Source organism: Meriones unguiculatus, chromosome 3 (assembly GCF_030254825.1).
Source record: "Meriones unguiculatus strain TT.TT164.6M chromosome 3, Bangor_MerUng_6.1, whole genome shotgun sequence".
Taxonomy (NCBI): domain Eukaryota; kingdom Metazoa; phylum Chordata; class Mammalia; order Rodentia; family Muridae; genus Meriones; species Meriones unguiculatus.
This window is the reverse complement of record NC_083351.1, coordinates 35,461,085-35,474,588: the sequence shown is the minus strand read 5'-3', so window position 1 is coordinate 35,474,588 and position 13,504 is coordinate 35,461,085. Positions and strand designations below refer to the sequence as shown.

General features: G+C 49.0%; 1 protein-coding gene across 2 annotated transcripts in view; it reads left to right on the top strand.

Moving 5' to 3' along the window:
• The window catches only part of Fbxo10 (F-box protein 10), a 45,253-nt gene that overhangs the window by 14,102 nt on the left and 17,647 nt on the right, over positions 1 to 13,504 (top strand). For both annotated transcript variants that reach the window (XM_060379857.1, XM_021653978.2), the window contains 2 exons: positions 5,821 to 6,411; positions 9,149 to 9,970. In XM_060379857.1, coding sequence (XP_060235840.1) covers positions 5,827 to 6,411; positions 9,149 to 9,970 — 1,407 coding nt within the window. In that variant the 5' untranslated portion in view covers positions 5,821 to 5,826. The remainder of the gene's footprint in view (positions 1 to 5,820; positions 6,412 to 9,148; positions 9,971 to 13,504) is intronic.

The window sequence follows — 13,504 nt, the reverse complement described above, 5'->3', positions numbered from 1 at the left end:
AACCTCATCTAATAATGATTAGATAATAATAATAACCTCATCTAACAACCTCATCTAATGATGATTAGCTCCCAAAGCCTCTTTAGGCACCCCTGACATGACGTTGGAGATTAAGTTTCTAACATGTAGATTGTTGGAAGGTGTACTCAAATCATTACAGATGCCTTCACCCTAACCCTCCCAGATAGCCCCACCATCTGAGGGGAAAAACGTTGGCATTTAATGTTTGCAAAGTTGTGACTTCCTGCCTTCGATGTTCTACTCACCATACCTCTTCTGGAACTCCTTAAAAGACAGGTCTGGTCAGGTGGTGCCTCCCCTAAGAAACCTGTGCTGGAGTTCCAGATGCCGAGTCTGTCTGTCACTCAAGGTCTCTGCCAGTATGGATTGTGTAAGAGTGCAGAGCTGGAGTGGCTCCAGGGAGGCAGAAGTGAGACCAGCTGAGGAAGTAATTAAGAGCTGGCCACCTGCTCAGCTCTGAGTCGCGCACTGCAGTCTCTGCGGGATAGCCATGGAATGGGCAAGCTCGGTGTTTCCAGAGCCTTCTCCACGTGCCTTTGGAGCAGTGGTTCTCAATCTTCCTCGTGCCGAGACATTCTACCACAGTCCCTCATGTTGTGGTGACCTGCAACCATAAAATTACTTTCATTGCTACATCATAACCGTAATTTGGCTACTGTTATGAATCGTATAAATATAAAGATCTGTGTTTTCTGAAGGTCTTAAGCTACCTCTAGAAGGAGGCATTCAACCCCCCACAGGGGTCAATGTGGCCAATCTTAGCTACTTCTGGGTTCTTCTTTTTGTCACCATTTATCCTCTCCAATTTCACTAGATGGGAGAGAAAGATGACTAGAGGAGAGAGCGAGATCCCTGAATCTAATTTCTTTCTTTTTGTTCTTTCAGCACAACTACTAACAAACTGCAACCAGCCCCCCGAACAACCACCAACTACAACCCCCAACCACACCCAGGTGGTGGTGGTTGGAGGCTCTAACATGTATACACCCTTTACAATTTTCCCAGAATTCCAAACATCACACAGTCTCAGGAACTTTCTGCCGCTGGCTGAGAGAACCATGCTTCTGGTAGAACCACGAAGCAAATCATAGTCAGCTGCTGCAGATAGTCCGAAGCAGCCCCATATCCCCCATACCTGGGATTAAAACGAAAACATTTTTACTGTATTTCTGTGTTGTTGTTGTTGTTGTTGTTGTTGTTTTAAAGAAACTGAAATTCCAGAATTGTCACTACAGGTCGTGACCCACAGGCTGAGAGCTATAGCTCTAGCACTGCCCGAGTAGGAAGCGCTGGCTTTCCCGCAGTAACAGGCTAGACCCACGTTCTCAGCATCTTCACGCAAAGATTTGCTTTATCTGAGACCCTGTCACTCTATAGGCCAGACTGGCCTTGAGTTCACAGAGATCCCCTGTCTCTGCCTCCTGAGCGCTGGGACTAAAGGCAAGCACCCCCTACTCCAGGATTTTTACTCTTTAACTCCTTATTTACATTATTACTGGAAGAATTTCTGTGTAGGAATCACTAGGTCAGTCTCGCTGTGCGTGGAAGGGGGTTCTCAAAGCTATGTTTATATGGTAGATTTACATCCAAACGTGGAAACAGTTACCCACCTGAAAATTAGAGTGGAGACTTGATGGAGAGTGACCTGCACCCACTTACTTATCTGTAACTCGTACAGTAAGCTTGGATTTGTGCTCAGCTTTAGATGGGTTTGGCTGTAGTCTTTGAATTGTGGCTTACCTTGACGGGCTTAACAGAATGCTGTCCTAATGATGAGCAACCCATCTGGGACAGAGACTGGCACGTTAAGTCTGCTGTCTGTCACACAGTGGACTGCCTGGGCCAAACACTTTTCTGGTAAGCTAGGTCCAAGCTGTGCTTAGCATGACCAGTGGCTACAGTAGCTGTAATTTGGGTGTCTTTTAGCATCACTCCGAGGAACGGGATGTTAGCGATAGATCCTGGGGGCTCTCGTGGACAGATGCGGAAGGCCGTATAAGTCAGGGGTCAGCTCTCGCTCTGGAGCACCCGCCAGTCGTCTCTCGTGGAATTAGGGGACTCCATGGTTAGGCATGTTCGAAAGTGCACTCCTAGTGTCTGGTGCAGGAGCGGCACATGGTGCACTCAGGAGAACCAGTGTGAGAAGTGGGACATGGAGACGAGGAAAACACGGGTGGGGAAGTAGGTCAGAGCCCCGAGGAATGATCAAAAGGTATTTCCTGTAGATGCAGCAGTCGGTCCTGATTCAGATGAGCACAGGCTCTTGGAGATGTTCGCATGTTTCATATAAGAAATTTATGGGGTTGTGGTAGTTCTGATGGTTTTCAAATTGAAGGCACAAATAATAAAGAAAAGGGAAGTGAGAAGCAGACAACAGTCTTGTCATGAGCTCTGAGAGGGAAAGAGAAAACATGAAAAAGATAACAGTATGGAGTTGATCAGGTGTGGCAGGGGACTTGTTAAGTGGGAGGAGGAGCCTGAATCTGAACTGGGAAGCAGAAATGTAATGTGTGAATGACAGGGCTAGATAGAAGAAATAGTGTGTGATCCCAGCTACAGGAGGTAGTGAGGCAGGAGGCTGCTCATTGAAGGCCTACTTGGACAGTTTAGTGAGACCTTGTCTCAGAATGAAAAGCAAAAAGAAAACTTGGATTAAAGCTCAGTGGTAGAAGATTTTCCTGACATGTGTGAGGCCCTGAGTAGAAATCAAATGTGGTCAGCTTATGCCAAAAGAAGAGTATTTATTTATGACAGAGTCTTATAGCCCAGGCTGGCCTTGAACTTCTGATTCTCCTAAGTGCTTGGATTAGAGACTGGGTGACCATACCCATTCTAAAGGAGAACTTGTTACGGGGCTTGGAGATTACTGGTAGCAGTCAATGGCCAGGGGTAAAGCTGAGCTTAGAGACTGGCACTGTGGCCTGCAGAGAACCTGGGATGCCCCTTGCTTCCAGTGCTTTCTCTGGTTCATTCTCTCCGTGAAGCTCATCTTTTGCTTCCTATGGAAAAATGATCACCAGCACCTACTCCAGAGTTTATTGCTTAGAAAAGAAGTTGTTGGTGTCCTGTCCTCTGGAAAGATGCCAGCTACTAGAATAGCAACTCATATGCATCTAAAGAATGTCTCAGTGGTCTACTTATATCAGATGCAGCCAGAGGGCTGGCTGCCATTTTGTTCTGTACTTTTCTTCAGAGACCCCTGCCTCTGTAATCATGTGGTATAGATTGTTGGTAAGGGGGAAGGATATTTTCCAGTGGGGCAGCCAGCCAGTAGATGGTTAGGACATTAAGATTACACCAGGGAGTAGCCGAGCCAGGACCAAAACCACTCAGTATTTCTTAGGGAAACAATAGTGATTAGTTGATTTGGGAATGAGAAGGGAAAGACAGATAGTTAGGACATCCAGACTGCAGGACCATTGCAGCCAAAGATGGCTTTCTCTGTATGGTCCAAACTCTTAGGTAGATCCCGAGGGCATTTCAGGAATCTGGATTCCATACCTCGAGGGTACCTGGACCTCTCCTTCCCTTTTGTTTTCTCTCTCATCTTCATAGTTCATCTCTACTCCTTTCTGCATGGTTGCTAGACTTGTAGTGATTTGAATGAGAATAACCCATCATGAGATTCCCAGTTTGGTGGCACTGTTTGTGGAGGCTTAGGAGGTGTGTCCTTGTTGGAAGAAGTGTGTCACTGAAGTCAAGCTTGAGAATAAGAGTGTGGAAGAAAGCAATGCTCACAGCTGTTCAGACTACGCAGGCCCAGCCCAAGAGGTTTCAGAGGGAAACAATATTTGCAACTCGGCTAGAGACCTTTCTATGATATTTTGGTGAAGAACGTGGCTGCTTCTGCTAGGATGGCCCATTAAGCTTCACTTACAGTGTTGAACGGCTTTTCCGGTTCAAAGTTCCAAAGTCTTCCACATTCCTCAAAAAACTAACAAGGTCGGTCTGTCACAGCAACGGTACCAGCTTCTGTATTAGGTGCTTTTCTCCTGCTGTGGTGAGGCACTGTGACCAAGGCAACTCATAAAAGGAAGGGTTTATTTGAGCTGTGGTCCCAGAGGGATAACCGTCCATCACTATCATGTGGGGAAGCAGGTAGGCAAGGTGGCAGGAACAGCTGACAGCTAGCTTGGAGGGAAAGCAGGATGCAGAGAGGGTGAACTCAAAATGTCCTGAATCTCTAAAATCTCAAGACTGCCTCCTGTGACACACCTGCTCCAACAAGGCCACACTTCTTAATCCTCCCAAACAGTGTTACCAGCTCAAGGCCAAGCATTTAAACATACGGGGCCCATTCTTACTCAAAGCACTGCATTCCACTCCCTGGTCGCCAGAGGCTGGTAGTCACATCATAACACAAAATGCATTTGGTCCAGTTTTCAAAGGTCCCCATAGTCTTTCAGTCTCAACAGTTGGTTAAAGGTCCAAAGTCTCTTCTGAGAAGCAAGGCAATGCCTTAATTGTAACCCCCTGTAAAAGCAAATTACATACTCTCAACATATAATGGCATTGAATATACATTACCATTCCAAAAGGGAAGAAAGGGGGGATAGTAAGGAAATACTGGACCCAAGCCAGACAAACTCCAAATCCTATAGCTGCACATCTGACATCAACAGGCTTAGATGGAACCATCCTTCCTGCTTTGCTGCCTGTGACAATACCACAGGTTTTTCTCCACAAGGTGGCGACTCTGGTTGCCAGGAGTTCTGGGATCACATCCTTAAAGTACCTGACCAAACAGTAGAGACTAAGCTAATAGCAGGAGTCTATACTAGTGACTTACCTTGTCATTCTGACCAAATACCTGACAGGAACAACCGAAGAGAATTACTTATTTTGGCTCATGGTTTCAGAGTTGACAGTTGTTTTTGACTACATGTGTTTGAGCAGAGTATCAAAACAGAGAGTATGTGGGAGAACAGGCTTCGCTGTTTTTGTGTTTTCTGAGACACAGGGCTGCCTGTCCTGGAACTCACTATGTAGACAGGCTGGCCTCCAACTCATATAGATCTGCCTGCCTCTTGAGTGCTGAGCTTAAAGGCGTGCACCACCACGCCAGACTCACACAGAACATGCCGTGTGAGTGCAGGTACCTGTGGAAGTCAGAAGGGTGTGGAATCCCCTGGGGCTGGGATTACAGGTGGTTGTGAGCCAGCTGCTGTGGGCTTGGGGATCTGAATGCGGATCCTCTGGAAGAGCAGTAAGTGCTTTTAACCACGGAGCCATCTCTCCAGCCTAGAACAGTTCCTTTACCTCTTGACCTAGATGAAGCAGATATAGCTCCAAGGACAGGCCATCAGGTCCTGCCCACTAGGCCCTACCTTTCACTACTTCCTGATAATGCGATCGATCGTATTATGAATCTATCAGGGGGTTAACTGCATCACAGACTCGCCCCAGCGTGTTCTTCACTAATCCCCTAGGTGTTTCTTAACCTAACCAAGTTAACAGTCCAAATTAGCCATCCTAGATTTTGTTGTTGTTGTTGTTTGTTTTGTTTTGTTTTGCTTTGCTTTGCTTTGCTTTGTTTTTTGAGACAGGGTTTCTCTGTGTAGCTTTGGCTGTCCAGGACTTTGTAGACCAAGCTGACCTTGAACTATCAGAGATCTGTCTGTCTGCCTCTGCCTCCCAGAGTGCTGGCATTACGTCACAGATTCTTATTGAGGAAATGGAGTCCTCTGATTGGCTGTGCCTCGTTCACTTACTCAGCCCTGTGGTCAGGAGGTGTTATTTTTAAAAAGGGAACAGTGAAAGGGGAGTAGACAAAAATCTTCCTTTATGTGTTTCCCCCAGGTGAACATGGAAACGGGTGGCCTGCCCCTGGAGCTGTGGCGTGTGATCTTAGCCTACCTGCACCTGCCTGACCTGGGCCGCTGCAGCCTGGTTTGCAGGGCCTGGTACGAGCTGATTCTCAGCCTCGACAGTACCCGCTGGAGGCAGCTGTGCCTAGGCTGCACCGAGTGCCGCCACCCCAACTGGCCCAACCAGCCAGATGTGGAGCCGGAGTCCTGGAGAGAGGCCTTTAAGCAGCACTACCTGGCCTCCAAGACCTGGACCAAGAACGCGCTGGACTTGGAGTCCTCCATCTGCTTCTCTCTGTTCCGCAGGAAGAGGGAGCGGCGCACTTTGAGTGTTGGGCCAGGCCGTGAGTTTGACAGCTTGGGCAGTGCCTTAGCCATGGCCAGCCTCTATGATCGAATCGTGCTGTTCCCAGGGGTGTATGAGGAGCAAGGTGAAATCATCCTGAAGGTGCCAGTGGAGATTGTGGGCCAAGGGAAGTTGGGCGAGGTGGCCCTGCTTGCCAGCATTGACCAGCACTGCTCAACCACGCGTGTGTGCAATATCGTCTTCATGCCGGCCTGGTTCTCGCCGATCATGTATAAGGTGGGTGTGCGCTGGATGCCAGTGAGGCCAGACCCCACAGCCTTGGCTCATTCCTGTCCTTCCCTTTATGGTTAGATCTGAGAATCTGGCGTTTATTTCTGTGCACATACTTCTGAGAACTGAACTCTCGAAGAGGTGGGCACACAGGCCAGTATGGTCCAGAATTATGCTTTGTGCCTTCATTCCTTCGAAGCTGCGTTAGAAACGCGAGGTGGGCTGAGGACCGAACTTTTTATGCCTCTTCTATTTCTAACTGTATCAGCTAGAGCACCAGGTAGAGCGGTGAGGTGGCAGAGCGAGCAGCGTGTCCAGAGAGGGGGCAGAGGCCTCAGCTCCCGAGTCCTCCTCCTGTGCTGGAGTCACTGCTTCTCAAGGGTCCCTGGAGGGGAAGCCAGGAAAATATTAGTCCAGCACAGTATCCATGATCACAGAGCAGTCACCTTCTAGACAGAGTGTGTGTGTGTGGGTGGGCGAGGGGTGGTCCTGAAAAACAGCCCTGAGCCTGTGCATTGGCTAGTTACAGCCAGTGACAAATCCTTGTCTCTGCTGTCATGATCTGTACGTCACTGGCCATTTGTGACACTCAGTATGCACCAGGTGTGTGCTTTACAGCCATACCTCTCTTATGTCCCTAGAGCCTTAAGAGGAGGTTGCATCACCTGGTTTTATAGATGAGAGAAACTGAGGCCCAACGACAGCAGCAGACCCTTGGGCAGAGCTTCGACCCAAAGCCGTATTAATAATCAAGATAACCTCAGCTCTGAGGAAACATCCGTGGTGATCAGTAGCTGTGGTTCCCCTGGCTGGTGAGGGACATTAAAAGTCAGAGATGCTAGTGGGTTTCCCAGGTGGGTAATTCCTGAGGTTAGAGCTCAAATCCAGGCCCTCTGATGTGTAAAACTGCATTATGCCAGAGTCCTTGGGATCCCGAAAGCCTGCTTTTTAGCTCTAGCGTGTTTCATAAGAGCTACTGGGCATCCCTGGAAGTAAAGTTTGCTTCCAGAAACAAGGCTCCCAACCCTTCCTGCCTAGGAATACATTGATTCTTAGAGGAAGTGCTCCCTTGAGTCTCTTCCACTGCCTCAGAAGCACAGCTGTAGCTCCTCGGGAGACAGGCCCGGCACAGGCCTCTTTGTAGTTAGCCATCTGGGAGCACTCACACGTGTGAGTGCTGGGTCTGTGATGGTCTTTGAGCTAAGAAGGCCAGAGGTCTGAGACGTCTTGGCCTAAAAACTGCAAAGGCCAGGACAGTGTCACAGTTTTCAGTGACCTCTTAAGAGAAATGTAGCTTAGACTGCATCTCCGAGAAACTGAGAGCACCAAGAGGAAGATGGGCTTCACTGGCGGCAGGGGCGAGTAGTGGAGCCCTAAGGAAGCACTTGGAGCATCCGGTAAGTGTAGTCACCCTCCTTCCAAAACCATCAAGGCAGGGCACTGACATGGGATGTTTTCACTTGCCCAGGGGCAGGTCTCTCTGGGTTGTTGATTACACTCCTTATATTATGGTTGAGAAGCATCTCGTAGTGTCACGAATGCAGAGGTGTCTTCAGAGCAGTCTGACCTCCCCACACTTACCTGTCACTCAGGTCTATGGGTCTCAATTGAATCAACAGGTTCAGCCCTTTCCATCCCACCCCAAGACTCCTGCTTTGACCTTAAATGATAATAGCTAACTGTCACTGAGTCTGAGTACCAGCTTTGTGATTTACAAACTAGCAAGCTTCATGCTCCAGACAAGGAAACCGAGGCCTAGAGAGATGAAGCCATTTGTTCTAGGTAAGTGCGCTTGGAAGACGCAGCACTGTGGTCAGCCAGCGGAGCACATCCTAAGCATGGGCAGCATCCCCTGTTCTGTCTCTTTGAAGATGAGACCTGTCACTTGCTTTGCTCCACCACACACCACTGGCTGCACAGACTGGGCTCTCATGATGCCTGTGGCTGGGCCAACCCTGTAACCTGTCCCAGTCACAGAAGTGCACGATCCTTCTTGCCTGTCCTCTATGGTGCCAGTATCAGGGCCCAGCTCTTTGGTCTACTGCAGGCTAGCAGGCTCAGATAGAGAACTACCTGTGGGGATGAGGGGAAGGTGCCTTTAAAAAGGTGCCATCAGGAGAAACGTGTACAGATTAGTCACATAGCCCAGTCACTAAGCAAGGGCTCTCCTCCTCTCAGAGGCTTGCTGAAGTCCAGCTCAGGTCCCAGCCAGTGCCTGTTTGGGAAAATCCAAAGCTCTCCCCAACTGTGCATCCCCTAGATGAGTGTGACCCTCCTTCTCATTCCCCTTGGCCACCGTGGTATCAGTTCCACTTCACCAAGCCTCCCAGTGCTGCGGCTTCTTCCGTCCTGCATGCTAGGCGAGTGCTGTAGCACTGAACTATGTCCCCAGCCTTCCCTCCTTCCCATTCCACCAAATAGAAAACAAGGGGGCAGGGAGGGGGTAGGGGACATCAATTCAGGAGTATCAGAGAACTTATTTAAGACTTGAAATACATAGAGGGGTCCTGCGTAGAGTATGGGTTTCTCTTCCATTATCCTTTAGAATTAGAAAGATGCAACAATTGGCAGTTTTTCTTGTGCCCCTTTGATGTGGACAGCTGACATCCCAGACTTTTAAAGAAGGGGAGGAAGTGAAACCAAGGGCCTTTCTATCTCCTCCCTCCTTCAAGAGCAGCAAGGGTGATGACCATAAAAGCAAAGTGTAGGCTTCTGACCACGTCTTCTCCTTCTTGTCCCCCAGACCACATCAGGTCACATCCAATTTGACAACTGCAACTTTGAGAATGGCCACATCCAGGTCCACGGCCCAGGCACCTGCCAAGTGAAATTTTGTACCTTCAAAAACACCCATGTCTTTTTGCACAATGTGCCCTTATGTATGTTGGAAAACTGTGAATTTGTGGGCAGCGAAAACAACTCGGTGACTGTTGAGGGCCACCCGTCGGCAGATAAGAACTGGGCCTACAAGTACCTCCTGGGCCTTATCAAGTCCTCTCCCATCTTGCTCCCTGCAGAAGACCATGACTTTTTAATGTCCTTGGACTTAGAGAGCCGGGACCAGGCCTGGAGCCCAAGGACCTGTGACATTGTCATTGAAGGCAGCCAGAGTCCTACAAGCCCAGTCTGTAGCTCTCCAAAGCCAGGCTCCAAGGAGGCAGAGGTGGGCAGCGATGGGGAGAGAGTGGCCCAGACTCCAGACAGCAGCGATGGTGGCCTGAGCCCCAGCGGCGAGGAGGAGGATGACGAACAGCTCACATACAGGCTGTCCTACCAGGTTCAGGGCCCACGCCCTGTCCTGGGCGGCTCCTTTCTGGGCCCGCCACTACCGGGAGCATCCATCCAGCTGCCCAGCTGTCTGGTGCTGAACTCGCTGCACCAGGAGCTGCAGAAAGACAAGGAAGCCATGGCGCTAGCCAGCTCTGTGCAGGGCTGCCTCATCCGCAAGTGCCTCTTCCGGGATGGGAAGGGTGGCGTCTTCGTCTGCTCCTACGGCCGAGCCAAGATGGAAAGAAACATCTTCCGGAACCTAACTTACGCAGTGCGGTGTATACACAACAGCAAGGTACAGTCCCAAGGACCGGCACTGTAACTTGAGGCCTCCCTGGGTGATCACTGCTAAATGCATGAGCTGCGCTTTGTGGGAGGGCCCCTGTGGCTCTGTGTGGGAAGGGTATGATGAGCTAATTGCATTTTTAGATCATTTTTCAAGCTTACTGGAGATCTTTGACTTCTGTCCACCATCTGACTTAGATAAGACTAACGTGTTCCCATTTCCCAGAAAAAGAAATAGAGGCCCAGAGAAGGTCATTGAGCAAGTCTGAGACAGAGCCTAGGTCTTCTCCCTCCATTTACATGTGTCTTTCTGTTCCTCATACATGTTTTCTAGGTGTTTGTAAAAAAAAAAAAAAAAATCAGTTTGTTTTTTTTTGTTTTTTTAAAGCACAGATAAGAGAGACATGTTTATTGCCTTCCTTTTGGCCTCCAGTGAGACAGTTGAAAAAGAGTTTCTGCAGCAACAGGTGTCTGAGCTGAGTGGGAGAAATTGAGGGTGATGGGAAAGGGGGGCACATGCCGAAGCAAGCACATCCCTTCTGGGCAATTTGTGAGGTTGGTTCACTCGTGCAGCTGGACCACATTCAGAGGTTGTAGGGCTGGAGACACGGTTTAGTGGTTAAGGGCACTTGCTGCTCGTCCAGAAGACCCAGATTTGGTTTCCAGCGCCCATGGGTGGCTCACAACCATCTGTAACTACAGTTTTAGGGGTTCCAAAACCCCCTTCTGAACCCCATGGGCACCAAGCAAGCACATACATACCTGCAGGTATAACACTCACACGCATAAAATAAAGTAAATCTTAAAAAAAAAATCAAAACAAATGTGTAGCTAGCAAGCAGGAGTTCCCCTTGCCCAGAGCCCAGAAAGGCAGACACCACACTAAGAGCAGCCGGCCACCACTAAGGAGATTGCTCCCTTGTTGGCGAGGTCACACCAGGTGCTGTGGAACAACCTCCATGTGCATTAACAGTTGGTGCCACAAAGGGTCTGAAGGGTGAGCAGGCCATGCAGAAGGAAGCATAGCTTGCTATGGGCTTGGGTCTCAGCTCTCTATCATTTCCCTGGGAATAACCTGCAATTGTATACCGTGGAAGAGAGTGTTCCAGCATGGTTTCTCTCAGAGGTCTGAGGGCTTGGCAACCTTAGCAGAAGTGCTCAGGAAACTAACAAGCATTGCAGAGTCCACTGTGGTTCTTAAAGGCATCTAGAATGGTTAACTACAATTGTATTTAGTTATATATAACCAGGCCCACTTTTCTGTTTGTTTGGTTGGTTGTTTGGTTTTGGTTTTGGTTTTTCTCGACAGGATTTCTCTGTGTAACAAAGCCTTTGCAGTCCTGAAACTTGGTTTGTAGACCAGGCTGGCCTTGAACAGAGATCTGCCTGTTTCTCAGTGCTAAGATTAAAAGTGTGTGCCACCACACCCAGCTCCCAGGCCGCTTCTAAGGACAATTTTTGGTTATGTTACCATAAAAACACAAGACTATACTATATTATAAGTAGAAAATTGTTTTGTTTTGTTTAAGGAAGAGGGGCTAGTGTGATGGTGCATATCAGGAATCCCAGTACTTGAGAAGCTGAGGCAGGAGGATCACTACAAAAAAGTGAGACCTTGTCTCAAAAAGGAAACAGATGTGGAAGGAGGCTAATTTACTTCCCCAGGTACCATGATGAAAGGGTCAGGTCTGAGCCCTCGGAGAGGACTTTTCTCTTCACACAGTTATTGAGGGCATGGCTGCTGAGCAAAATCTGGCTCTCCTGCCCATGCAATGTTAAAGGATGGTGAAGATGATTAGCAAAGGTTACATATGGAAAATACTAGCTTGGTCATGGTGGTGCATGCCTGTAAGTCCAGCACTCAGGAGGTTAAAACGAGAAGATCACAAATATAAGGCCAGTCTAAGCTTTGTCTAGGCCCTAATCTCAAAAAAAAAAAAAAAAAAGAAAGGGAAGGAAAACTTAGTATACCAAGTGCTCAATAAGCCTTTTTAAAGGTGATGTCAGTCCAGTTGAGAGGTTCTCTGATAGATTGCTGGGGGTGTGGCACAGGAACCCAGAAGTGATGGCATCTGACCTGCCCTCAAGGAGCCAGGACAGGTCCCCTAAAGTAAAGCCATTGCTTCAAACTGTGCAGGAGGAATAAGAGTTACAGGTGAAGACTCAAGGTACAGGAGGTGAGAGGACGCAGCACACACAGGGATTTGCGAGTTCCTCCGCAGCCACGGTGGGAGGGGAAAGTGCCAGGAGGAGTCGGGTGGAGCTGCAGAGGCTGGAATTCTGGAGCATGGCTGGGAAGCACTGAGAGATCTTGCAGTGAGATCTGCCGCAGAAAGCTCACTCTGAGGCTCCAAAAGATGGAAGGGAGGGGAACAAGGCTGGAGATGAGGAGGTAACTATGGTCCAGAGATGGAGAGGGCAGCCTGGGAAAGAAGGGCCATGGAAGGAGTAATCAGGAACTGGAAGCCTAGCTTTCCAGCCTGACTGCCCGAGACCGTGGAGGAAACATGGAGGTTAGGGTGTGAAGAGAAAGATAGCTTCGCCTTCGGTTCACAGTGACGTATAGCGGAGGTGCCGTCTTCTCTGTCTGGAACGTGGAGAGGTGTGTGCTGACATGCTGGGTGCACTCGGAAGCTGTCATTGCGCAGGCCGTGGTTGGGAACCTCAACAAGGACAAACAAGAGTGTCCACAGCCCTAACTGTAGCTGTATTGAGCGTTGCCTCAGGAGACAGTTGGCAGGAGTTAGGGGGCCAGAAATTCCTGGATAGTTTCTAGCAAAGAACCTGGAAACTGATTTTCAGGAATTTTGACTAGAAAGGAAAAAAAAACATCAACTTATTTGGAAGTCACCATTATGAATGCTAAGTGGAATGAACACAAGCTGAGGTTGTAGGTGGGAGTGTGGGGCCCTGAGTTGAGGGCCAAGGTCTTCATCACCGGTCAGAGGGCTTCTACTTCCCTGATCATAAAATGCGCCAGCAGGATGACAGCTGGCTGAAGCAGCCTGGTTGTTTTGTGGGGGCTGTAATGTTGGAAGTCGAGGGTATCGTGTTTGGAAACACCTTTGTGGTCTTCTGAGGGTCAGACTTGGCAGGAACTGAGCTGGTTTCGATGACGGTGGCATTGTGATAGGCCTCAGTTTCTCTCATCTTTGCCTTCTGCTGCTTTTCTGTCTGGATCTGTTCTTGGCACCTGCTCCTCTGAAAGGCCCCTGTGTCAGCTTTCACCCTCCCACTACCGTGAGGGACTGGTGTTTGTCAGCTTGCCCAGGAGAGCCTGGCAGTGACAGAGCTCTCCAGTGTTGTGGTTCATCTTGGTTGGGGTAGGGATTATGGCCTTGGGTCTAGGGGAGCCCCTGTCAGTGGTCCTTTCTCACTAGCACTAGGGGCTTTCTTCCTGGTCTGGGCCCAAGCTAAATTTCTTTTCACTGCCTTTAAGTTACAAACAGAATATGAGTGTTAGGCCACCTGTCACCAAAATATCCCGGGGCTTCTATTCTGGTTCTTGTGTCCTTCCTTCCTCTCCTCTCTTCTGTGTTCCTTC